This window comes from Pteropus alecto, unplaced genomic scaffold, assembly GCF_000325575.1.
Source record: "Pteropus alecto unplaced genomic scaffold, ASM32557v1 scaffold3, whole genome shotgun sequence".
NCBI classification, from domain to species: domain Eukaryota; kingdom Metazoa; phylum Chordata; class Mammalia; order Chiroptera; family Pteropodidae; genus Pteropus; species Pteropus alecto.
This window is the reverse complement of record NW_006442484.1, coordinates 66,488,306-66,514,412: the sequence shown is the minus strand read 5'-3', so window position 1 is coordinate 66,514,412 and position 26,107 is coordinate 66,488,306. Positions and strand designations below refer to the sequence as shown.

Below are 26,107 nucleotides of genomic sequence, written 5' to 3'. Positions count from 1 at the left end.
GGTGAGGGTTGTACAACAACGTGAATGTACCTAATGCCAGTGAAATGGCTAAAATGGTAAATTTTGTTACATATATTTCACCACAATAAGAAATGCTCCTTTATGAGCTACTTCTTTTACTTGAACATTCATTTCCTTATATCTTATTCTGAAACATTTATGCTTTTTCTGAAGGAATTTTACAATTTATTTCCTAATAGTATGCTCTGACACCATGTAACAGGTTCCAATGAACTTTTTTGATATTTGGCACTCATTCGTGAACTTCCTTGAATTTTTAAGGAGCCAAGAAAAGTGTTAAAGAAATTACTAGACATGTGCCTTACTTTATAGTATCAAATTTACTACCATAAAATACAAATTTTCTTTATAAATTATGCAGTAATATAGGATAAGCTATGTGGTAGGTAGTCATGAACACTCTTGGGACACAGTGGGACCTGAGGCAGAAGCCAGGAGCACCTCAGTAAGTGGGAGTGTAACTGTACCCCTATGAAATGACAGACCAGGCTTAGAAATTGGTTATTTTTTAATGATTAAGCTAACGAGTTCTGAACTTTTAACCTATATGGGTTTCATAATTACACAGCTTGAAATCCTCATCAGAAAATCTGTCTGCTCCTGAAATTCAAATCATCTCATAATCTTGAATAATGCATGGCAACTCTACAGAAATTAAAATATTTCATAAAAGTAAAGAGATTCACAACCAATTTTTTTTTATGATTTTTACAAGAGCATAAAGCAACAGAAATAAATTAGTTGTCACTTCCTTTGACTCTCCAACCCAACCCTTCTCCCTACATACCCAATCTCTTTAACAAGAGGCATCTTATTGCTTTTTCACATAAACTACATAATGGGTATGGATTCATGGTACAAAAACTTTATACGTGAACCAGTACAAAGAAAATTCAAGAGTTCCAAATACCATGAGCATGAAAAAGCTAACTCTGTGTCCAGCACAGTGATTAAGAACGCTGGCTTGAGACATCTGAGTTTGATTCCTGACGCAGCCATAGACTGGCTCTGTGACCGTGGGCATGCTCTCTAAGCAGTAGTTCCTTCACCTGTAAAATGGGGACAACAGATCTACCTCACTGAATAATCCCAAAGCTTCAATGAGATAATGTAAGTAATTATTTCAGCAATGTGCCTCATACTTGGTAAACTCTCAACAAAATAAATTCTAATTAGAATCATAGAAGGTATTCTAATTATGATCTTGTAATTAATTCCATAATAACTATTTTCATATTTGGAAAGTCTTCCTCAGAAGAAGGCAACCACAAATACATTTCTTCTCAGTTTGTGAAAAAAGGTATTCTATGGCATTAATAAATCCCAGACAATGGTTAAATTAAATCCACAACAAAGTAACGCTTAACAGAAAATAGATGTTTTAAACAGAAAACTGATTTAAAAGTTAAACTTGCCCTAAATTCTTCATATATATATTTCAAGGGAGAAATGTTTTTAAAGCAAATTACGGCTAATAATTTACTACTAGTCTCTTGTAAAACAAATGGAAATTTTTCTTCCAAACACCGTGAGAGATCGGAACCAATATATAGCTGCCCAGGTAAGCAACCAGCTCAGTAAGCTCCATTAACGTAGTCATTGACAGTTTTCTAGACAGGAATTCTACTCTATACTTAAAGTGCTGAAAGTTATCTTCTTAAAATATCCTAAGATTTTTATACTGAAAATACATCTTGCTTCTACAATTTACCTACTGTAAACTAATTATTGACCAGAATTATAGCAAAAAAATATAAAAAGAAGCTAAAAATTTCCATTTAAATAAGGAGAGAACATTACACCGACATTAAAATCACCTTTCGAAGAATAAACACATTGCAAACTGATTTATTAAGTCATAGAAAAGCATGTAACTCTACCAATTTTGTATGAAAAGTAACTATGTAATATTAATGTTTGAATATCTGTGAAAAAAATTTTATATATCTGGTTTTCGATGATTACTTCTGCTTGTGTTTACAGATGATTTTGGTATTTTGTATTTTAATTTTTGACATTTCACAGGTGTTAAATTTCTAGTAGTAAAATAATTTTATATAATTTAAACCAAAGAAAAAAACCTGAAAAGGTGTCTTTTGTTCAAAACTCCTGTCCTACCACCTTTTATGCTTAAGATACTGTTTGTTTTGACACTATCTGTGTCACTCAAAGAAAGTCATGTATAAAAATTGTCTAGCCGTAGATGAATTCTTAAAGCGTTTAGATTGAACTTTAAAACTATAACCAAGGCACTGGCATTGTCCCAAAATGAATGATGAGGAGTACAAAGTAGATGCCAGGTTTTGTGTATGCTTGCAGCTCTACATCTATTAGACAGTGAAAGGAGATATTTTAAAACAATGATTTGGTTGAAGTGTTAATCAACTAGATGTCATAATAAAAGACTGTTTGTCAAAAATTCAATCCAGAGCTACATTCCTCTCCTTATATGGAGACACTATCAATTTTTTAAAAATCTGTTATTTATTTCATATAAAGTGTATTTCATATAAAGCACATATAAAATCGTGCTCTAGATATTCTAGCCATGATTATTTTAACTGTATAAAAATTAAATTTTCAAATAAAGTTATAACAAATTTAAAAAATTCCAAATGCCAAATTAACATGTTTACTTTTGGGGACATCAGGCCATAAGATACTATAGTTGAATAAAAGAAACATTTTTTCCATTTAGGAGGAAAATATTTAATTCTGGAAAAATCTAAGCAGTATGCTGAATTAAATTACCAGGAAACAGACTTCCATAAGCATTTGTTCCAATAAATCTGATATTCATTTTCGACTTCTGACTTCCAATGAACAACAAAGACTTAAAAAACAGTATCTTAGGATGTTTACTATTCTACTTTTACTTCAGTACTCATTTCAAATATCAATGTAGCAAGAAGTATACAAGTTCCCAGTCTGTTTTCTTGAAACTCAACTTGATAAATTTTGTTTACATTTATATTAAAAAAAAATACTAAAACTTAAAATTAAAACTTGGCCAACCAGAATTTCCATTTCATATTTTAATGCATTATATATGAGTACGAGATTCATTTCAGATTGAAGTCTCTGTCAAGTGCAAAATATTTCATCCATTATGTTCAATCATTGCCGTTAAATACTTAACTTCCTTAAATAGAAGTTTCCATTTGGGAAAGAGACATCTAAATAGCTTGAGTGTTTATGCCTTTGACATTAGGTCTCCCTAAGGAAATGTCAATATTATTTTATCATTTTTCTATCACTTTCTTATTCACATTATTCTTTGTTGCTTGTTTTATTTTGACGTTTATGACAGCACTTTCTTTTTCCAGCACACTAAATCTGCAAATTATTTTTCTAACCAGTTACATTCATGACCCCAAACCCAACACTTCTCACTTAACCTCCATTTTCTGAATGCACCAAAATATCCCTGTAGTTTGAGTAGAAGGGAAAGTTATGCAGCTAGCTCAAAGAACTCTGATTTTAACTGCCATGTAGCTACTTTAGCAAAGAATGATCACAATTGAAATGTCACAGTGTAAAGAACCACTGTCTTTATGTTACTTGTATATAAAATGCATTGCCTTTATCACAAAAAGATTCCCAATGCTGTGACCACTCCCACTGCCTTGATCATAGAAAAAAAACCCATTCTACCGGATCTAGGGGCCCAGGGCTCCCTAGCTGCCCTTGCTATGCCAGGGACACCTAGATACCTCTTTACGACAGGTAAAAGTTAGGAAAAAAACCATATGTCAAGTCAAGGACTCCATTTTTCTGGATGATTTGAAAAAACCCTGATAATTATAAAACTTCTTCACTGCTTAGGGGAAGCTGAAGTATTAACTACATTATCTCATGCCATTGCAGAATTATTTAAAAGATTATTATACTTCATTCCAAGTTCTGGCAAACTTCTTAAACCTCCTGAGTTTTGTTTTTTGTTTTTTTTTTTTAAACTTGTTTGCTTTAAACATAGTCTCTATTTTCTGATGTAAATAAGATTACATCTACTTAAAGAAAATTCTAACATTTCAAGATTAGCGGCAAATATTTCTTCCATGTTGTTAAAATAAAAATTAGAAAGACTAGATCAAGAAAAGATACCTGAGAATAACAGCTTCTGTGTTCCTCTCTAAAGTACACAAGACTTAACTATTTATGTTTTAAGTATCTAGAAAGGCTGAAAACAGAACTTTGATTCCCCAGTCCCTAGAATATTGATTGTCAATGTATAATTCTTGAAAGAAAGAATGAGTGAAATGAGTTTAAGACAAGCATAAATCTAATAGTTTAATATCATGAATTGTTTCTTTCTAAAAAACGATCAACAACCATAGATCATAAAGAATTTCACATAAAAGATACAATTCTCACCAAATAGAAAAATTCCACGTTAAATCTTTCCTATTAAATCCAAGTCGTGCAAACTAAACAATGGAAACATACATTTTAACCTAAAGGGGCTTAATTCTTTCACCGACAGTTCGAAATTTTCTGAAAGGAAATAGCTAAGTAACTTGGAAGAAACATGAACAAAATTCAGAAATTTTTTCAAATTAAAGATATATAGAACTAAAGAGAGAAGAATAAATATGCACTAATTGAGTGGGAATAAACGGGAGTGGGAAAATGGAACCCAAACTCCTGTAATAGTAGGTCACAATTGGGCAACCTTAATCTGTGATATGCAGAAAAATGTGACTCAAACAGGCTTAAATATAAGGTAACACATGGCACATATAACTAGAGGTTCCAAGTTAGGATGGACTTCAGAGTTGACTAAGTCCACTGGCTCAGAGGCCATGTCCCTGAGATGCCCTGGGTTCTAGCTCTCCTCCCAGGATGGGTACCACCTCATGCTAGAAGCTAGACGGCTGCAGCAGTTCTAAGCCACTAACAGAATGAAATTCAGAGAAAACTTCTCCCGCAAGATGAAGGAAACAGCTTACCCCGAAAGCCTCAGCAAACCTCTCTTTGAGCATCTTTGGCACAAACTGAATCATATGACCATTCTCAAAGTAATCACTGGCACAGGGAACTGGATTGCAGATGAAGGACCATCCAGACTCACCCTCGGAGATGGGTGGTCATACAGACCAAACCATATGAGTTGCATGTTGAAGCAAGAGAGACACCTGAACAAATTCAGAGTTCTCCTAGGAAGGAGAAAGTGGAGAATGTATGCTGGGTAAGCAAACAAAAGTATAGCTGCAGTATAATCAGCTATATAGGCCAACCTTAAATTTCTAGGTTGAAATGCATGCCTCATGGACTCATAGTTGGTCTATAGAGGGTCTAATGAAACTCCAAATCTAAAAGTGGAATTTTTGATAAATGTCTGCTCAAGGCTTGCTTATATACCCTCAATAACTGAGTCTGCTTTAAAACGCAGCATGTGCTTTATCGAAGAGCTATTCATTTTATTGAGCTGACACGGACTTTAAAACTTCATGAGCCCAACTTCTTGGGATAACAGTGCATGAATTTATTCATTTTTTTCTATGATCACTCAAATATTTGAGGATAGTTTCAGCTGGTTCCCTTGAATCCTCTCTTCTCAAGTGCAGTTCCAGTTTCCTCAGTCTTAGTAACATTACTTCCATATTTAAATAAATCGCCCAAGAGCTTTGCAAAGTTTCCATTTAAAAGATGGGCTCTTTAGAACACCACATTATACCATCACGTTAGGTTCATTTTGAACTGGTACACAGTGGCTACACTAAGCTAGGAGTCTAGAAAATCAAGTTCTAACCCTGTTATCGAGAACTATGAGATTCAACTTTTTGTTCAGATATACACCTGCATATTTCAGATTGTTGGGCTATCAGAATCATCTAAAATCATAATAGTTTGCAATCTTTCTGGTCTGCTTATGGTTAAGTATTGTGTAAATATGTGTGTTTCATTTGTAACATATTTTGAATTGAGATTAATAGGTATTATATATGAACAAGCTTCTACACTATTTTAGTTCTCTGATTAAAATCTGCACAAGTAGGCTTTTTTCTGAATTGCTAAGGAAATGTCACTTGATTCTTCAAAATTGATTCATGACATCAAAACAAGGGATGCTAAAAAGAGAACTTAAATTAAAGCAGTAAACATAAAGTTCAGTAATCCTGCCAAAAGTCTTTAAGTGAAGTTTCTATAATCATCGTGGGGAAATACACTTTATTTTTTAAACAGAAAATTATATACTCCTATATAGGACTTTAAAAAGCAACAATTTAAAAAGCCAAGTCTAAGGAAACTAAATATTCTTATTTATTAAAAATTTATCTATAAATGTAAGGCATCTGTACGTGTAAATGAAATTTGGAACACATACCTCAATACAAGTGTTATAAACATTAATTTGATTCCAAGAGCAGCCCAAAAATGTCTAATTGACTCACAGTATAGCTAATTAATAATATAAAGTGAGTCTGAACTCATGGAAATAGAAGAACTAGCATAGTAGGAGAGTGGCACATGGCTAGTCTCAAAAAATTGTTGAATAGCTAATATCTCTTGGTGAAAATACCAAAGAACTAAAAAATTACTCGTTTAAGTTTCAGGAGTCACTTGTCAGTGCTGAGCAGTATCTCAGCCGTTTTTGTTTTTTTTTTCTTCCCTTAAATCATGGGATCTCAGGTATTCAGGTGCTTTTCTTTTCATAACATTTCACCTTATTTCTTGAGATCTCTCTTATTCTAAGGTGGACAGACACACACACACACACACACACACACACACACACACCATTTTAAGAAGCACCTAGATTCTTTCCATTTTAAGAAACCTGAAGCCAGTCATTAAGAGGAACCAGGTAGTAAACACATCTACACAAAAGTTATCAGGTTCCTAAAGCTCTGGGAAAGTGTCCTTGTACTGTAGTATATTCTGTCCTGGCTTGTGTGTATGATATCTTTTCTTCCCACCCATTAAATTTCTCAGGACAAATTCAATCCTCCTCCTTTCAGAAACCTGACTCTTCCTGTAATTCTCACCTCTGCCTTCTTTCCCAATTAAAGAGGTCCCTTCTTTCCTGAACACCTCATTGGATGACAAGAAGAGAAGACTGTTCTTCTCATGTAATTGCCTCCTTCCTTCCAAACCTCTCTCAGGTTTCTCTCCCCTGGCTCAGTGTTCTTACACCACAGCAAGATGAAGACAAACAAGTAAATGTTTGCCTAAATACCTCAGGATCCCTGATTTAAGGGATAAGAACAAAAGTACTATAGTTGTTTGGTACAACATAGTTCAAAGTGTCACCATACACTTAATTTCATGTGATCATCCTACTAACCCAGTGTGGTTGGTGGGACAAGGGTAACTGATTTTTCTACTGAGAAAACTGAGGTTGGGAAAGGTTAAAACAATAAGAAAAACCTAGATTCAAACTGCCAAAGCCCAGTGCTCTGCCACATAACGCTCTACAATATTCCTTTAATGGAAATGATTTTAGCTAGATATTTGGGGGATGAAATCTGATTAAAATGATATATACTTAGATATTGTTGATGTGATGCCCAATTAGCACCCAAAGGCATTTGCCTTTTTTAAAAAGGATGTTTTATAACTTATGTAACTTTCCGCTTGGTGTAATTTCAGGTATTTTAATAAAACTGCCATTTGTAAGTTATGTAAGTCAAAAATAGATGTATCTAAAAAATAATGGTCTCATACCTCTTGGGCATAGATATGTTTATATAAATAGCTTAGAAAGAAGTTAATGTGAGAGAGAACATTGGTAGAGCTAGGTCTAATAACGTAACACATGGCTATAGGCATGCTATAATGGTGAAAATGTTCATTGATTTTTTTTTTTAGAATTACATTTTTAGCTCTAAGTAAAACATTATTGTAATCTCAAGTTTTATTGTCTTTTTCCCTCAAACCAAACTTGATGTTTTATACATATATTAAACATTTTCTTATATTTTAAAAAAGACTAGCTAAATTAACAGCACCATCAAACTTGATATTTTCTTTTTAACCTCTGGTAAAAACTGCATCACAGACGTGCACAACAAGCACGCACACTCTGCACACACATACATCTGAACACAGATTCTCTCTCACACCCCAGACACACACACACACACACACAAACTCACACTTTATAGTTTCCAACCTACTAAACTGCAGAAGGCACCAGGGAGTATATATTTGATATGATCACCATCCAGATTGCTTGGGTTTAAATCACCATCTCCCAACACCATTTGTCTTTGCCATAAGTAAGATCACAAAGGCAATGACTCCAAAGCACTGTGCTGGGGTTGAAACATGCCCACAAACTGCCTCCTAATGAAATATTTAAAAGAGACAACATAGTTTGGTGAAAGAAAAAGGACTATTAGAAATCTCCAATTCTAGTTTCAACTCTATCACTAACTAAAATCAAACATGTTTAAACACTAAACCACAGTTAAGAAGTCCAGGTGTTAAAAAATATTTTAAAAGACCATTCCAGTCATAAAAGAGCATATAAGACATTTAGGGATACAAAATTCAGACTTAAGTTAAATCACAATAAAATTCTTAAGAATTTCAAGATGATAATTGATAAATGTTATTAGGCAATAGTATTTAAGAAAAAAAAAAAAGAATACCTAATGATGTCTAAAAAATTACAGAGCACAGAAAATCTACGTAGGATTGGGATGTTTGGCAAACAATGACTGGAAAAAAATACAATTTGACCTGGATCTTGAAAGATCAATAAGAATCGAGCAGCAGAAATAAATACATTTTACGTGTACATTGTACTATATAATTTCCATTGAATTTTCACATACAACTTCTCAACCTTCCCAATGATACTATGAAAAGGATATCATTTATAAAGGAAAAAAAACTGAGTTTAGAGTGGTTAAATGGCTTACTCAAGACTTGAAAACATATACATATTCATTCATGCATGCGTGCATTCTGCTCCATTCTACAACTATCTAAACAGCTATGAAATGCCAGGCACTGCTACAGACACTGGGAATACAGCAGTGAACAAAACAAAGATCCTCTCTTCATGAAGCTTACATTCTATAACATATAGAATGAATAGTGCATAGGCAGGGAGTCAGGCTGTGATGGACTAGACAAGTGAAACACCAAGAAAGCTATGGAGTAAGAAAGCACACGGTACATAGAACAATCAGTATAGTCGTTTCATTATTAAGGTTACAAAAGGTTGAGACAGAAAGTTTGGGGGCATTCTGAGACCTTGGAACATAATGTGTGGATATGAGGTTTGGACTTGATTCAGTATACACTGGAAGGAATGGTATGACTTAAGCAATACTTTAGGAATAATGTAATCTATGTTAACGATAGTAGTACATTAATTGTAATAAAGCCTAATACATAGTGCTGACTTACTACAGGCCAGGTACTCTCTTAAACACTTTACATGTATTAACTTGTAAAACCGGTACTATCTTTTGCTCCAATTGTCCTTCAGGAAACTAAAGACAAAGAAGTTAAGCAACATGACAAAAGTCACACACACAGAGCCGAAAATGCACTGCCTTTGCTGTCCAGAATCCAAGCTCTTAGCCACTCTGCTTGCACTCACGCCATGCAACAGTTGAAGGGAAAGGACAAAATTAAAGGCAAGACCACCAATTCTATATCAATTAGGTAACCTGAATGAGCTTTTATGGATTTAAATTTGGTAGCTGTGGAAATACAAAGAACAAAACAGGTTAAAGGAAAGATTGATTAGATTTATTAAGTAACTAAAATTTAAAGACAACTTCATATTCAAACCTAGAAGGCTAGGAGACGTTCCTATTGACCAAAACAAGTAAGTTGAATGTTGGAAGCTAACTTGGAGGAAGGAAACTGGGTAGTTTCAGTCTGCACCACATGTTATCAGGATGCTAAGGAGGAAATGCAGGCATGGAAAGACATCGGCTGGAAACATGGAGCCCTTTAAGCTCTTCCTGGTTCAGACAATTCTCTTTTGCAAGATGATGGGCTTAGGCCATATGATGGCTGAGATCTGTTCTGGTTATTATTCTATTATTATTCTATAATTTTGTAATTCAACAAGCAGAAAATATCCTCTAAAAGACTGAGATGAAATTTCTTGGTCAAGATAATCCTTTAGTTTTTTAATGGGCCTCTGCATTTATTTAATTTTGCAAGTTTCTTCTCAAATGTGATTTCAAAACTTCAATACCTGTGAACCAAAGAAAAACTTTAAAAGAAAAAAAAAACATCATATTCTAATTTGTTAAAAGTCAAGGGTTTAAAATAGGTGTTTCCCCTTGAAATGGGAGTCTTATTGAAAAAGTTGACTCAAAAATGAAGTAATTAATTCAAGACCTTTTTTTTTAAGGAGCCTAGCTTAATTTAGCATCCCCTACCTCCAGAAAAACACAATATATCTCATAAATTGTTTAACTGCACACTGAAAAAGTTATACTTCATCACAATCAGCCACACTGAACTTTCAACCAGTGAATAGGAAGGTGGGAAGAAGTCTAAACCAAAAGAGGGAGTTTTACAAATGCAAAGATTTTGCTTTAGCCCTTCTAAGAAAACTCAAAAAGCATAAGTAAATATCGGTATGGTTGGTGACTATGAAGAAGTAACAATTGCTGGTTGAAATATAAACTCTGCTTTACTATCCACAACTGAGTTTGTGGGTTGTACTAAAAATATATTAACAATTAATAGAACCAAATACATCATCACATTCAGGGAGCATCTATGGTAAGCTGGTGTCTAGGTATCTATGGGCTCCACTAGAGGGCAACAGAGCGTGCTCAGAAAGCAACTTGGACAGTGTCTGGTTTTAGGTCACCGGTTCACTCAGTGTGCAAACTAGTCTCCATTTCGAAATTACATTAGATCTTAAATATTTTTTATAGTACCAAATACTATACTCTGATAATAGATTTCTTATTTTAATGTTAACGTTAGTCATACTGGCATTATGACTTCTCGATATATGAATCCAATGTTTTATCATAATAAAGAATCCTATAAAATTATTAATTTAAACAACTTAATAACTTTTAAATTAATTTAATATGGGGTTTACAAAACAGAATGCACTGCAAAATAGTTTATTTGATGTTTGAATACTTAAATTTAAAACATTTAATGGTTAAATCAAAGCACACAGGTAAAAAATACACTAATAACACTACTACAATAATACTATTAATATAATACCTAATATTTAAGTACTTACTATATGCCTTTCTGTACTTAAAACTTAATATATTTTGCCTACACTAAGCCTATAAGATAAAAATTAATATTACATCCATTTTACAAATAGGGAAATTGAAGCTAATAGAAATGAAGAAACTTGCCCAAAAACATACAACTTATAAGGAAAAAAGCTGAACTGAAACAGTAATATCTGAGTACCAGATAGCCTATGATCCAGGAAGCCAACCCACCCTCTACGGGCCAACAACCCTCGCTGGAGTTCAGATTTTGACATCTCTCTAAATGAACTCCGATGACATTCAAAGTTTTGTCAAAGATAGATGCATTCTCCCATTTCATTTTACCACATAATATAGTTTTACTTTTGTATATTTAGTAAAATCATGGCAGTACTCCAATTTACATAATAAAAGTTATACATTGCAGTATTTCTCTATTATACAACCAAATCAAGATATAGTAATGACAATTAACAAGGAAAACAATCATTAAAAAAGTTCAATATGCACAGGTTCTCATACTCAAAAATAGCAATAATGAACAATAAGCTTTGCAGTAGCTTATTAAACGTCAATCTTTAGGCTTCTTAGGGCCTTTACATATTGCGCTGAGAAACTGATAAGTGAATATTACATAGCTCCTGGGTGTGGCACCGAAATGATTTCTACGCAATACAACAGAATAACACTTAAGGCCCAGAGATGAAGGCTCCCCCAATGAATTGAGAATCGATTTGTGATGAACTCTGGAAGGGATAGACAGAACAATCAACTAACCTAAAATATAAGATATTTCCCTTGTCCTACAAGATTGTAAAAGCCCAGTTAGCATGAAACTGGAGTAGACCAACATCACTTTAAAAGTTTAAATTGGATAAGAGACAGTGTGTGAGTGTTTTATTAATGCTATAAAAAATTACCACAAATACAATGGCTTCGAGCAACACAAATTTATCTTGTAATTCTGGAGGTGAGGAGTTTGAAATGGGTCTCATTGGGCTAAAATCAAAGTGTTAACAAAGCTGTGTTCCTCCTAGTGGCTCTGCAGGACAACCCATCCTCTTGTATTTTTCAGCTTCTAGAAGCTGATTGCATTCTTTGGGTCCAATTTCAAAGCCAACGTTGGACAGTCAACTCTTTCTCACATCCTAATTCTCTAACACTAACTCTCCTGCCTTCTTTTTCCATTTATAAGGACCCTTGTAATTACATTAGGCCCATGCAAATAATCCAGAATAACCTCCCAATTTTAAGGTCCTTAACTTAACCACATTTGCAAAAACCTTTTGCCATGTAGCATACATAATCACAGGTTCTTGGGATTAGGATGTAGACATCTTTGGGGGACATTATTCTGCCTACTGCAGACAGCACAGCATGTAATTTGTGCACTCTGCAATCTATCTGAAAAGTAGTTAGTAGAACAAAGATTTATCTATGAAACTGCATATACTGATTTTACAACAAATATACTCTATGGAGTCTACTTAGAATTAAACTGTACCTGAACTGAGTAATTTGGGACCTGGAAAAGGGGATGCAAGAGAAATCAACAGAGGTAAAACTGGAAGCCCTTTACAAGAAATTAGATGCAGGCTGTAGGCAAAGATAGTTGAAGTTCACTATACATGCATGACATAGTAATTCTGAATTAATTTTGTTATACACCATAGTCCTATTATCTTTTCTTAAAAATGATAGTAACTGTGTAAAAATAAATTTATGCTAATTTATGATTGATGAACTTTCCTAATTAGAAACTTTAGATACGAACACCCAATATACTGCTTGGTGTATTGTATAAGAACAAAATAGAGTGTAGAAATTTAAATTCTAGGTTCTAGAATCTGATTCTGCCAGATACTACTGTGTAGTCTTTGGCAAGTCACTTACAATTTCTGTGGCTATTATCAGAAATTAAAAATAGAGGTAATAAATAGTTCCTGCCTGCAGGGTTGCTCTAAAATAAAATATGTAAGTGCCAAAGACATTCTGGGCCACTGTTAGTGCTCAATAAAATATTAAGTTGTTATTAGGTAAACTAAGTCAGTAGCCTTGGGCAGCCAGGAAAGAGACACTGTAAGGCTAGAAACTCTTAGGTATCTATCCCAATGAACTTGAATCATCAGACTGATACATAAAACTAAAGAACATTGAGAATGACTGTCACATTGGATAATTATTAAGTTTCAGCACAAATTTTACACAAATATTATTTATCATAAGATGCAAAATTCCAAAGCTGCTCCAAAAATATTTTGACAAAATATGGATAGAAATAGAGCATTGTGGTAAAAACATGGCTTGCCTGTAAAGGGGCTCTAATGGGAAAGCAAGTTAAGGAAGAAAAAAAAAATCTCCCAAAGAGACACCATGTGTGCACCATGCACAGTGTTAGCCAAAGGAATAACAGAGTTAAGACCGCACATAAACTATAAACTACTGCTGCCAGAAGTTTAGAAACTCATTTCTTTAGAAAACTGACTAAACTATATTAGCTCCTTGTCTGATTTTAAGTAGAAAATGATTTAACCTCTAATTTCAATCTTTACAAAGTGTACTGGGTGGCCTCAACCTATGCTGCTTTCTGATTCTGTGTCTGTTTTTCCTGCCTCATCCTTTCAAGCTAAGCTGCAAAGGTTGCCATTTCTCACCTATAGTGAGAGTCCTTTCTAGGAACTGAGGTATATGGGCTTTGGCACAAGGACTATATACATCCATCCATGTCTCTTTGGATTGGCTTTCTATCCGTATGCTAACTGCAAGAGATTATTAGCCAATTTGAAGATAGGTGAGCTGTAATTTTATCTAAACTCAATATTGTCTCAAAGGATGTTGGGTGAATTTCATGTCATTAAATATCCAGAAGCATTATTTCTAATTACTTCTTAATCTAAACTGACAAAAAAAAGTAAGGTAAAATGAAGTCTAGCAGACTTCTTTCTACATTAGTCATATGGACTATGAGGAAATTTTGACTGCAGAGAGCATGTCAGAAAAAAAAAAATAAGTGATGCTCTCCTTTTCATTTAAATTACCTTAAAAAAGAAACAAATGGGAGTACAATTTTTTTCTGGCAATATCGTAAGTGTAAATTTTCACCAACTCTGTAGAATAATACCAGTTAGGCTTCTTCATGCAGAAGAGTTAAAATACATTACAGAAATAGGTAAACTTGAACCCAAACAGCACTAATCCTTTGCTAGGATTCGAACTAATTATCTCACTTTTTCATCTTATTTTGTAGTGGTAGTGAAGTCCCTTTAAAACAGAGATTATAATAATGCTGCTCCTGTGTCTGGTAAATGGATTATGGTTTAAAAGCTCATTGCCAAGATAGTTAAAAAGAATTGTCTAAAAGGAAGAGCTCTATAGGACAAATTATTTCCCTGGGCACTATTCATGGAACCATCCTTCCTATAATGAGGTCTTAGATGAGGCTGGGATGAGACATTTTCTTCTGGCCCTTCTTAAACTCTCTACTTTCTTCTTACTGTTCATTTTAATACATTGGATATCAGTGAAATTTGAGACAGGAAGACCTTATTCATTAACAACACAAATGCCCGGAATATTTCAAAGGAAGAATATGGCTATAGAGAAGCAGCAGAAAGTCAAACAGGGAAACACTGAAGTGAAAATGCTCCTTTAAAGTTATGAACATAAGACCAAACAATAAACAACACTTATGCATCAAAATCATGCACAGCACAAATTAGTACTTGATAGATAGTCACAGGGATGGGGAGCACAGCATAGAGAATGCAGTTAGCATTAATATGATGGCTAGATGGAGAACCAGAGGGAAGACAGAGTAATCAGGGGGATCATCTCATAAACTATACAAATGTCTAACCAATGTACTATACGCTTGAAACTAATAATAAAATAAATTTTTTTAAAAAAATTACAAATAGAACTACCACATGACCCAGCAATTGCACTACCAGTTATTTATCCAAAGAAAACAAAAATAGTAATTCAAAGGTTATGCCCATAAATGGAAAATTGCATAAAGAAGTTATGGTTCATATATACGAATATTACTCAACCATAAAAAAAAAAATGAAATCATACCATTTGCAACGGCCTGGATGGACCTTAAGGGTATTATGCCACATCAAATAAGTCAGACAGAGAAATACAGATACATTATGATCTCACTTACATGTGGAATCTAAAGAACAAAATAAATACACAAAATGAAAACAGACTAATAGATACAGAGAACAAACTGGTGATGGGATGGGGTTAGATACAGAGAACAAACTGGTGATTGCCAGATGGGCTGGGGGCTGGGGTGTGGGTGAAAGAGGTGAAGGGATTAAGAAATACAAATTGGTAGTTATAAAACAGTTATGGGAATGTGAAGTATAGCATAGGGAATATAGTCAATAATACTGTAAAAACTATGTATGTTGCCAGGTGGGTATCAGAAAAAAGTGGGGGGATCACTTCAGAAATTATATAAATGTCTAACCACTATGCTGTACACCTGAAACTAATATAATATTGAATGTCAACTCTAATTGAAAAATAAGAATTAAAAATAAAATGTCAAAAAAAAAATCATGTACAGCAGGAGTTAAATACAGAGAATAAAGTTCTCTTTTTTACTCATCAGTTCACTAAGAGTTCTTTGAGAATAGAGTGTGGGTAAGATTTGTACCAGATATTATTAATATAAGGAACACAAAAGAAATCAAAATCTCCTGGTCCATGTCTTCTAGGAGCTTACAATCTTTATTTAGAGAGACAAGTCTCTAATGAAATAGCTAATTATAATTATAGGCAAATCAAGATTGAGTCCCAACAGTTAGAAAATAAAAAAAATAAGTAGGTAGAATGTCTCCAAAGACTAATGTAAATTTCAACTGTCCAAAAAGATCTTATGGAGAAGGAAAAATCTAAATTTTACCTGAGTTTAATAAATCACTTATTTATATTCCAGTCCAGTTAGTTCACACACACACACCCCACACGGCCCTACCTGAAATTACAAAAAATAAAAAAATAGAGAAACATGTCTACGGATATAATTTAGCCTAGTACAAACAGTACTAAGGATACATAGTAGAAGAAACTCAAGCAAAATGCCTCAGGCAGAGCTGCAGCTCAATTCTGAAGGACACATTAACCCAGCACAGAGGTAGTAATAAACGATGTGTCTCAATAGGAATAATCCAGTGTATTTCGACTCAATACCTTTTTTCAGTTCAACATCAGAAGAAAAATCCCCCCCAAAAGATAATTACAATGGGATTATTCTCAAGTAGATGGCAAAATATGTTCAAACTTCCTGGAATATTCAATTTAATGTTTACTTTATCAATGAAAACAAAAACTATCACAAAAGATAGTTGCTTGTCAGCTATTTTAACAAAAATTCTCACCATAGTTTTTCATAAGACTTTCTTCTCCCACTGTATTCTTTACTTTGAAACATTTTCAAATCTCAGACATTGAGTTGCACATCTAGGAAGGGCCAAGAATAAACTCAAGACAACAATGGCAAGAACTCCAAAAGCCTCAGAGCCTGACACTAATTTACTGAGACAGATAAGGAACTCTTGGGAATGAAGCATTTGCTAATTAGACCACCATGAACAGATTCCCAAACCTTGACAAAGTTTTTCTGAACATCTGATGGAGAACTCTGATTTATGGGCTGTCCAGGTGAAACATGAACAGCTGGCATCTTTTAATAATAATTGACATATGAGTTCGTTAAGGATCTCAATCTCTAGAAAACACACAGCTCTATAGAAGAAAACAAAGAGTGACAATTTTAGAGTCATCTACCTTATCTTTGTCTTCGACAACATCTGCCAAGACGTCATCTGGATCCAGGATTCCTCCATCTGTATATTCTAAATGATGAATCTTCACCCAGTAGCCAGGATCCTGTAGTAGAACCAACAAGTTTCATAACTCAAATTTTTTAAAAAGTAAAATATATTGTAACTTTAAAAGAAAAAAAATGGCACATTAAAAATAGGCTCCCCCCAAAAAAATTTAAACACAAAAAATCAAATGTTATCGATTCATTTGGATAAATATTTGGCATTTCTGTCCTGTTTAACAGAAATTAGTAAATCAAAATATTTCATCAATTTTCCTAGAAGATAAACTGCAAAGCAAAAATAAATTGGTCAGCTATTTGAAGAGCATAATCAAGGAATTTTTCAGAGCCCACAATTTAGGTAATCTCAAGATACTTTGGAAAACAAAGATCTTCTTGAGGGTATTTTCTGAAACTGGGATTGGAAGTTCAAACAGATCCCAAAGCTGTAGGGAAGAAATCAAAAGGCAGAAATGTGTTGGCAATAGCCATAACTTTGGAATGTATAGGTGACATGACGTGAACATCGACCTCTTCACCTGTTTAAATCACCATGCTATATGTTTGTCCTCAACTCTGAGATCTGCGGTGATATTTGGAGCAAGAGCTCCAGCACTGGTTTCCATTTATTGTAAATTGACAGCAACTCAAACCGTGTTCAGAACTGAATAGGGGGTTCACTCAATTGGGGCACTAATTTAGATTTCCCAGCACTGTTTTTAAAAAAACTGTTTAGTAGTATAGAGCTTAAGGAAAAGAATTATTTTCTCAATTTGATATATGGCTATACACACTAATACTATAGCTTAGAATTAAATAATGTAGCTCATTCAGTTATTTATGCACTGTCCATTTCCAGAAAAGATATGAAAGTAAAACATTATAATAATGAAAAAGAACATGAACCAATGAACAGAGAAGAACACTGATAAGGTTTTTACCAGAATACCCAACCTATAATCAATTTGGTTCTGGAATTCTTAGAAAGCCTCTCAAACTGAGAAATTTTTATCTATAAATTACTGTTTCTAATAAAGGAATAGATACCAGTTTGTGAGAAGAGATGAAAATTATTCAAGGATAAAGCCCTAAGCCTTTACCACATGAATCTTTATAAAGTATTAAGAACTAACATAACCCCCAGAATTCAAGTGCAATTTTACAAAAACTAATAGAAATAATTGTCACATAGCCTCTTCTTTAACTAACCCATACCATTATAAAAATAATTCTTTTGAAATATCTGTTCAAAAGACTACTGAAATGTGTCCCAAGTACATAGCTTTTCAGTAATCTGACTTGATAAAGTAATAGGCTTTAAAAAAGAAATTTGCCTCAGCTAGGCTTTCAACATTTCAAAATTAAGTTCTCTGTAGAGTATTCAAGAGTTATTCCAAGTAAAATAAAAGGAGTTTCTTCTGCTTCTAATACTAGGCTTATAGGTGGAAACACCCATGACTTATTAGGAAACTTTGCCTGATTTTATGCCCGGATAGAGATCACAAAGATAAGAGCAGTGATTATACAACCAGGTAAGAAAAGTATAAGGTACCCATCAATCATTCTTTAATCAGAAATCTTTGCCAACTGGAGGTGATTATGCTATAAAAAGGTAAGCTAAGTACGATAGACTGTGTTCTAAATAGAATACTGGAGTAGACAAGGCACTATGCAATAGCCACTAGACTATACAGAAAAGATAGCAAGAAAGAAGTCCCCCAGTATCCTTTGGAAAGTGAATCTTTTTGCTGTGGCCATGCCATGAGCAACATATTTTTCCAAATCTACACAGGACTTCTGACTGAAATCTACAGAGTATTGCATTTTCCTTATAAAAATAGCCTTCTTACCAAAGGAGTTCAATTTAATTTATTTATATTAACGTCCATTGAGTTGTTTTTTGATGTATTACAGCACTGTAGATAAAATCTGTTGATTTTAAACCTGTTTATAAAAGATGATGTAGTCTAAAGAGTTTGCTTTTTTCATATGCAATTACTTAAAAGCAGACAGCTATTAAGTTCGCTTTCTATTCATATTCAGTTTGTAAAAGCAGATTTTATCAACTAAGACTGAGGTACATACACAATTACCCCCAACAACTGCAGTACAAGTTAAAGTACACCTCTCTCTTCCTGCCTAGGGTAGGAATGAGGAGAAGAAAACCAAAGGCTCTGATTAACACGCTGAAACTCAGGAAACAGCAGGGGGTATGATCTGATCAGTGGCAGAAGGAGTAGCAGACAAGTGGCAGCAAGATGGGGTTAAGTCACATTCCTCCCTCACACATACTTGTGGAGTCTAAGATGTTCTAGAAAACAAGGCAAATGTCTTGAAACTAAGACATTTATCTCTAATTTTGATTCAAAAGAGTACTTAAAAGTTTTACAGAACTAAATCAAGTTTAAAAAAAAAGCAATTTGATACATTTTGGAATCATGTATTTCAGTCAAAAAAAATTAAGTGAAATACATGTTGCCAGAATTTGAAAAGACTGCAATTTTAACTCTCCCCATTCCACACTGATACTACATTGCATATACTTCAAAGAAGAAAAGAGTAGGCATCTAGTCCTGAGCAAAAACAGAAAAGCTATATGAAAATAGTCTTAGTTAATATTTTACACATTCAAGAAAGATAAATCAACAAACACAGTACATACTAACTGTAATTTTGTCCCCATGGTATTTTGGTTATGGTGCTATAGATCACTTTAAGAATATACATTCAATATTAGCAGCTGACAGCCCTTGCAAGACCATAAATTCACCCTGACTCCTTTATGCATGTAAAAATATCAACTATTACCTTGCAGTCAACATTTTGCATTTCATTTATTTGCTTTTATTACCATCAGGAATAAAACTGATCAAACATGAAAAGATGTTCACATACATGTTATGGTTCACACAATTAATCACCTGGAAAAATTCACTGCATTTTTCATGATTGTGACATTTAATCTACCTTTATATTGCACAAATATCTCTAATACAGACAAATTTTAAATTATTTTAGTGCATCTCTAGTATATGAGCTATGCAATAAATCTTATTATTTACACTCCTAGGATCATTAAAGTATTAAAAAATAACATAATATACATTATATTTACTCCACTTTTGGTAGTATGGTGTCTGTTTTTTAAATAATGCACAGTTAACTTAAACCTTACCAGAATTTTAAAACTAAAACGGTCTATAAGGTTGAACTAGAAAAGGATATAAAAACATATGCATTACGGGAAGAAGACAATTACAGAGTACTTTTAATGATCAGTGTAAAAATTGTTCCGAACAGGCACTGAAACGAATAGCAACAAAATTCTTCACTGTGAGTAGATGACATAAAATTTGCCCCTATACCTTAGAAAACTTATATTAGCCTAAGTTTTGAAGAACGGTAATTTTTCATCTGCAATATCTAGAAGAGTAAGCTGGCAAGCCAGGTACTATAGCACCATGACTACCAAGTACTGAGATTATGTCAATAATCAAAAGACAGGGAAAATGTGGAGTTTCTAAGCAAAATGTCTCGGGTCCAAGAAGAGAAAAAGCTACCTTGAAATGGTGGCAAGGTCCCAAAGGGAGGAGGGCCTGGCAAAGAAAAAGCCAGTGACTGAAGCAGGACTATGTTATCAGTAGTGGCAATTACAGTGTCTAATAAGGCAACCGGATTTTTGTGGCTTAATGTTTTCACAAGAATAATCTTACCCACTGGAAAACAAGAACATTTATAAATTGGAAGCTAATGGGAAATTAGAATTTTCCTTACAGAATTTATCATGAATCTAGTAGAATGTAACCATAAAATGAGATTCTACCATTTCATCATCTCCTTCATAATTATAATAGCAGATAATTTGTTTTAGTGCTCACTATAGGCCAGGAAGTATAGGTATTGCATGTTTTATACGATTTAACTCATTTATCCTCAAAGAGACTACTAAAGTGATTATCAATCCATTTTACAGACGAGGAACGCAAGGCATGAATAGGTGAATTAGCTTACCAAGGTCATATGCTCAATAAACAGCAGAGCTAAGGTGCATTTTTTTTTAACAAAAAAAATATATATATATATATTTTTTCAGATTAAAGAACAAAGAGAACAATTATCTAAGAATAAGACAGGGGATCAGATCCATTTTGATTTCTACTTAAGTATACAGATCTAAACAAGTCTTCATTACTCTGGGCCTCGGTTGCTTCACAATTAGTGAATCTGAAGGCACTATGGCCTTTTGCACAATTTACCAGATAGAGGACACAAGAGGGCAATAATGGAAGGCCCCAAAGTCTTTGCATAAGTGTGTCCAGTATTTCATAAGCGAGAGAAGCTTCTGAACATAATTCCTCATAATCATGAAATTAGATTTGGGAAGCAATGAAAAAAGATCTTTCTGCTAAGAGTAGAGAGGGAGCCTGGGGCATTAGAAGTTGGATAGAGAATTATGTAGTTTGACATATGCATGCGCATTCAAACTACATCTATCATAATCCTGTAGGGTTATTCCCCCTTCTATCCAAGACCAGAAGAGAATCAGAGGCCCCAGAATGTAACCAGGAAAGCACAGTGATCAGAGCAGGTCTGGAGACTGGGGCAGGCAGAGAGCAAGGGTCTCTGAATAACCAAACACGGACAGTGTAGGGGAAAACAAGAGTTCCAGAAAATGATGCTTGAGCAAAGCCTAGCAGAGTAGCACTGATACCTGAAAGGAAAGAATTAAGCTACAAAAGGCACCAATGGATATAGAGCTTAGTACGAGTTGGCCTTAACTGACTTTAGAATATGCCTTCACAGTCCTAAAACAGATCAACCAAATGCAAACTTGAGAAAAGAAGAAAATATGAGCTGATGCCATACTTTTATCAAGTATGTTTCCAAAGAATTCAGGAGAACTAAAATGGGACCAAGGGTGTTTATGCTGGGTTGAAGTAATACCTGGTGAATTCAACAACAGAATTATAAATTTCTGTATAAAATTAAGGTGAATCAGTGCATCTGTAAATTCACTTCCAGCTTTAAAAATCTATGATCCTACTAAAAGAAACTTGATATAACCATACTAACAACAGATAAAAGAGACTTAAAGAAATATTACTAAAGGTAAAGGGGGATATTCCATAATGATAAAAATATCCATTCAACAGAAAAAAATTTAAAAACAATTCTAAATCTGTATGTATCCGATAATAACTTCAATACATGTATACTGCCAAAATGGACAGGTTTTTTTAAAGATCCACAATCAGTGTGAGACTTTCGATAGAAAAATAGAAAACAAAAATGTCAGTTTAAGATATAAATCACCCAAACAACACAATTAACAAAGTGACCTAAGTTATTTATATTACATATGCACAAAACATTGCACCCAAAAAGATTAGAAAATACATTATTTACAAGTGCACATGGAACATATGCCAAATTTCAGCCTAGAATCATTGAGAATATGCTCTCTTATTACAGAAGAATCAATTACAGAAAGATATCTAGTAAATATCTGGCTGTTTGAAAATTAGGAAGAGTTTTGAATAATCCACAGATGAAAAATAATAAAAATGAGAAAATAGTTTTTAAATTAAAAATAATTAAAATAGTAAAAAATTGTGGGATGCAGCTAAAGCAGTGTTTAATGGAATATTTATGGCCTTTAATGTATATATTAGCAAAAAATCAAGAAACTAGAAAAAGAGAACGGCTAGTCAAATCCAGACAGAAGAAAGGAAATAAAAGCCCAAAAGTCAATGAAATAAGCAACTATAAAACAAATATAAATCAAAGTTGGTTCTATGAAAAGCTTGATAAAATTGATAAATACCTAGTAGGAGTGATAAAAAAAAAAAAAAAAGTCCAGTATTAAGAAGGAAAAGGGCAAGCGATACCATCACAGATCTTTCAGATATTAAAAAGAGGATATTGTAAAAGCTTTGGAGCTATGAATTTGATAATTTATATAAAATGAACAAATTATTTAAAAAATACAACTTACGAAAACTGACAATAAAAACAGAAACTATAAACAGCACAAAAAACAATTGAAGAAATTAAATCTATTATTTAAAAACTTTCCCATAAAGAAAATATCAGGCTTATATTACTTCAGTTAAAATCTTCCTAATGTTCAGTCTATGGCCATGCCACCCTGAACAAGCCGAATCCTGTCTGATCTCGGAAGCTAAGCAGGGTCGGGCCTGCTTAGTACTTGGATGGGAGACCACCTAGGACGACTAGGTGCTGTAGGCATAAAAAGTTTAAAAAAAAAAAGGGGGGGGGTGTTGTAAGTGGACAAGGTCCTTGCAATCTGTGAGGTCAACCAAGAATAAATAAAGTAAGTAAGTAAAATCTTCCTAACGTTTAAGAAACAAATAGTGTTGATCTTATGCAAATACTTTTAGAAACTAGAAAGAGAAATATTTCCCATCTCTTTTTTTTTTTTTTTGAGGACGGTGCAATGATGATACCAACACCTTACAAGGATGTTACAAAAAATTATAAAAATTACAAAAATTTGCATATGGGTACATTTATAAAAATCTTAAAACATTTATAATCAAATTTAGATATATACCAAGAGTAATACATGTCATGACTAAGTGGGATTTATTCCAGTAATGCAAGAGTTGTTTAAAATTCAAAAGTCAACCAAGGTTATTCACCAAATTAATAGAGGGGGGAAAATAATAAATGTTAGATGATTGTCGTAACATGCAACACAGAGCATTCACCACCAATTCGCAATAAAAACTACCTTAGCAAACAAGGCAAACCAGTAACAAACAGAAAAATAACATTTTAAAAAATAGCACTTATAATAGCATCAAAAATTCAAATACTTAGGAATAAATCTAACAAAATATGTAGAACTTCTACATTAAACTTACAAAATATTAGGAAAAATAAAAAAGTTTCATGGATTGAAACTTGTTTTATGAAAACGGAAACAATATTGTGAAGATGTTGATCTTGCCCAAAATGATTAAAATTAGAGTTAGAATAGTGAGGATCTGGAGCAACCAGAATTCTCAGACACTGATGGTGGGAGTGTACAATAATTTTGGAAAACTGGTAGTATCTGAACATAAACACAGCATAGAGCTAAACAGAAACATCCCACATAGCTCAGCAATTCCACTCCCAGGTATATATCCAACAGAAATGGGTATATAGAATTACCAAAAGACATGTACTAGAACAGTCATTATAGGATTATTCCTAATACCTAAAAATCTGGAAATAACCCAAATATTCATCACCAGTAGAATGGATAAATACCATATCATTGCAATAGAATACTAAATATCAATAAGAATGAACTACCACTTTATGGAATAATATGGATGAACCTCTCAGCATAACATTGATCGAAAAGAGCCAAACACACAAAAAAAAGAACATACTGCATGAGATTCCATGCAAATAAGCTCACAAACAGGAACAACTAATTGACAATGTCAGAAGACAGGAAACTGGTTACCCCTTGAGAGGCGGAGGGCAGTGAGTAAAAAGGGACACAAAGGCTTCTAGAGTAAGGTTCTGTTTCTTGATGTGTGTGCTGGCCACGGTTATTTGTGTCCTTTTCTGTATGTGTGTTATATAAGTGTTTACATAAAAATGAAAGGAACATTTTGCTTCAAAAAATGTGACTTCCTTTTTCAAACTGAAATGCATAATGGTTCCCTTCACACAAGACATCTCTACAGATAAACAAAGATCACTAAAAAGCTGTTTAGAACAAATTTCCTTATAAGAACAAATCTTAACACAAATAAAAGGTAAGGAATGTAAAGGTCCCAAAAAATGCGATGCCAGACAATCCTACTAACAGAACATGTAGCTCACTAACCACCAGTTATTCCAAACTCCTAACACCTAAACTCCTATTCTAAACTCCTAAGACAGTTGAGTCTTGGTGGACCACAGGCTTAAATGAGTCAACAGTGTAACAAGTCTGCTAAATATGTTACCACCATCTTAGGCTATGATAATAGAAGTCCTATGTCCAGAACAGAGCAAGTGATAATCTCACTCTATGCTAAAGTGGTCACACCACATTTAGAGTATTTTTTCAAAATTTAAGAGACAGTTATTAACTCACTGGAGAGTACCCATATGGGAAATGGAAATAGGTCAGCTCACTCATCATAAGACATAATGTAGGTTTGTTGAAACTGGAGAACACAAAAGGAAAGTAAAATCCTGTTTCAATCATAGTAGAACCATGGTTTATAGAGCTCTAAGCTCTTAAAGTTATCTGGTAAGGTAAAATTTTTTTCTTATTGTTAAAATTATCCCTGGAAATCCCTCAGGGAGATACCATACTGAAGGCAAATATATCTCCTTTCAATAAGTCCAACACAACTTGTTTTTCATCCAGGACTGGAACATGTTATTGTCTTTTCATTTACGTACCAGATAAAGTATTGAGATTATGTTAGAGACCAAGTTTTGTGAAAACTGCTTGTCTTCGACACTTAGAATCACTCTCTGGCCAGAGGCAGACTCGCACTACCTATACATACACAGGAACTGAGACAACAGAGGTAGCAGCAGTCTCATCTCATGCTTCCTCTAGGATATATGCTCATTGCTCGTATAAGTTGAAATAGCTATACAATTCAAATTCTTATCCTCCTCTTTTTCTTTGGTTGACCTTTTATAGGTAAATCTGTAAAAGTTTTACATGACCATGTGAGAGTCCCACCAAATTAAAAGGCTTCCATGCACAAGAAAGATATGGCTTGTTCTCCAGAAAAGGTATATAAACAATAGAGAAGTAAACTGAAGCAGCATAAGAAAGATCTTTTAAAAGGAGCTATATCTAAGAGTGGAGTGGGTTGTATGATGAGATAGTTCCCTAATCCTATAAGGAGTCAAACAGAGGCTAGACAGCCATATCTCAAGGATACTATAAGATAAAGAGGAGTAGGAATCGTGTATTCCTAAAAACTCCTTCCAACTCTCAAACCGACAGCATCTAGAAAGCTCCTGTGGACTCTAAACTGACAGAGAATCTTCTTGAAAGAAGAAATCTCTGCTATATTATTAGATGTTTTCAGCAGTTCGGCAT

The 26,107-nt window shown here is 33.8% G+C and overlaps 1 protein-coding gene and 1 pseudogene across 1 annotated transcript in view; one reads left to right on the top strand and one right to left on the bottom strand.

The window, feature by feature from the left end:
* Positions 1-26,107, bottom strand: part of PARD3B (par-3 family cell polarity regulator beta) — a 905,664-nt gene that overhangs the window by 756,575 nt on the left and 122,982 nt on the right. Inside the window, exon 3 of the mRNA XM_025039317.1 lies at positions 16,995-17,096. Within this exon, the coding sequence (XP_024895085.1) occupies positions 16,995-17,096 (102 nt within the window). The remainder of the gene's footprint in view (positions 1-16,994; positions 17,097-26,107) is intronic.
* On the top strand, positions 23,165-23,283 carry LOC112470741 (annotated as a pseudogene).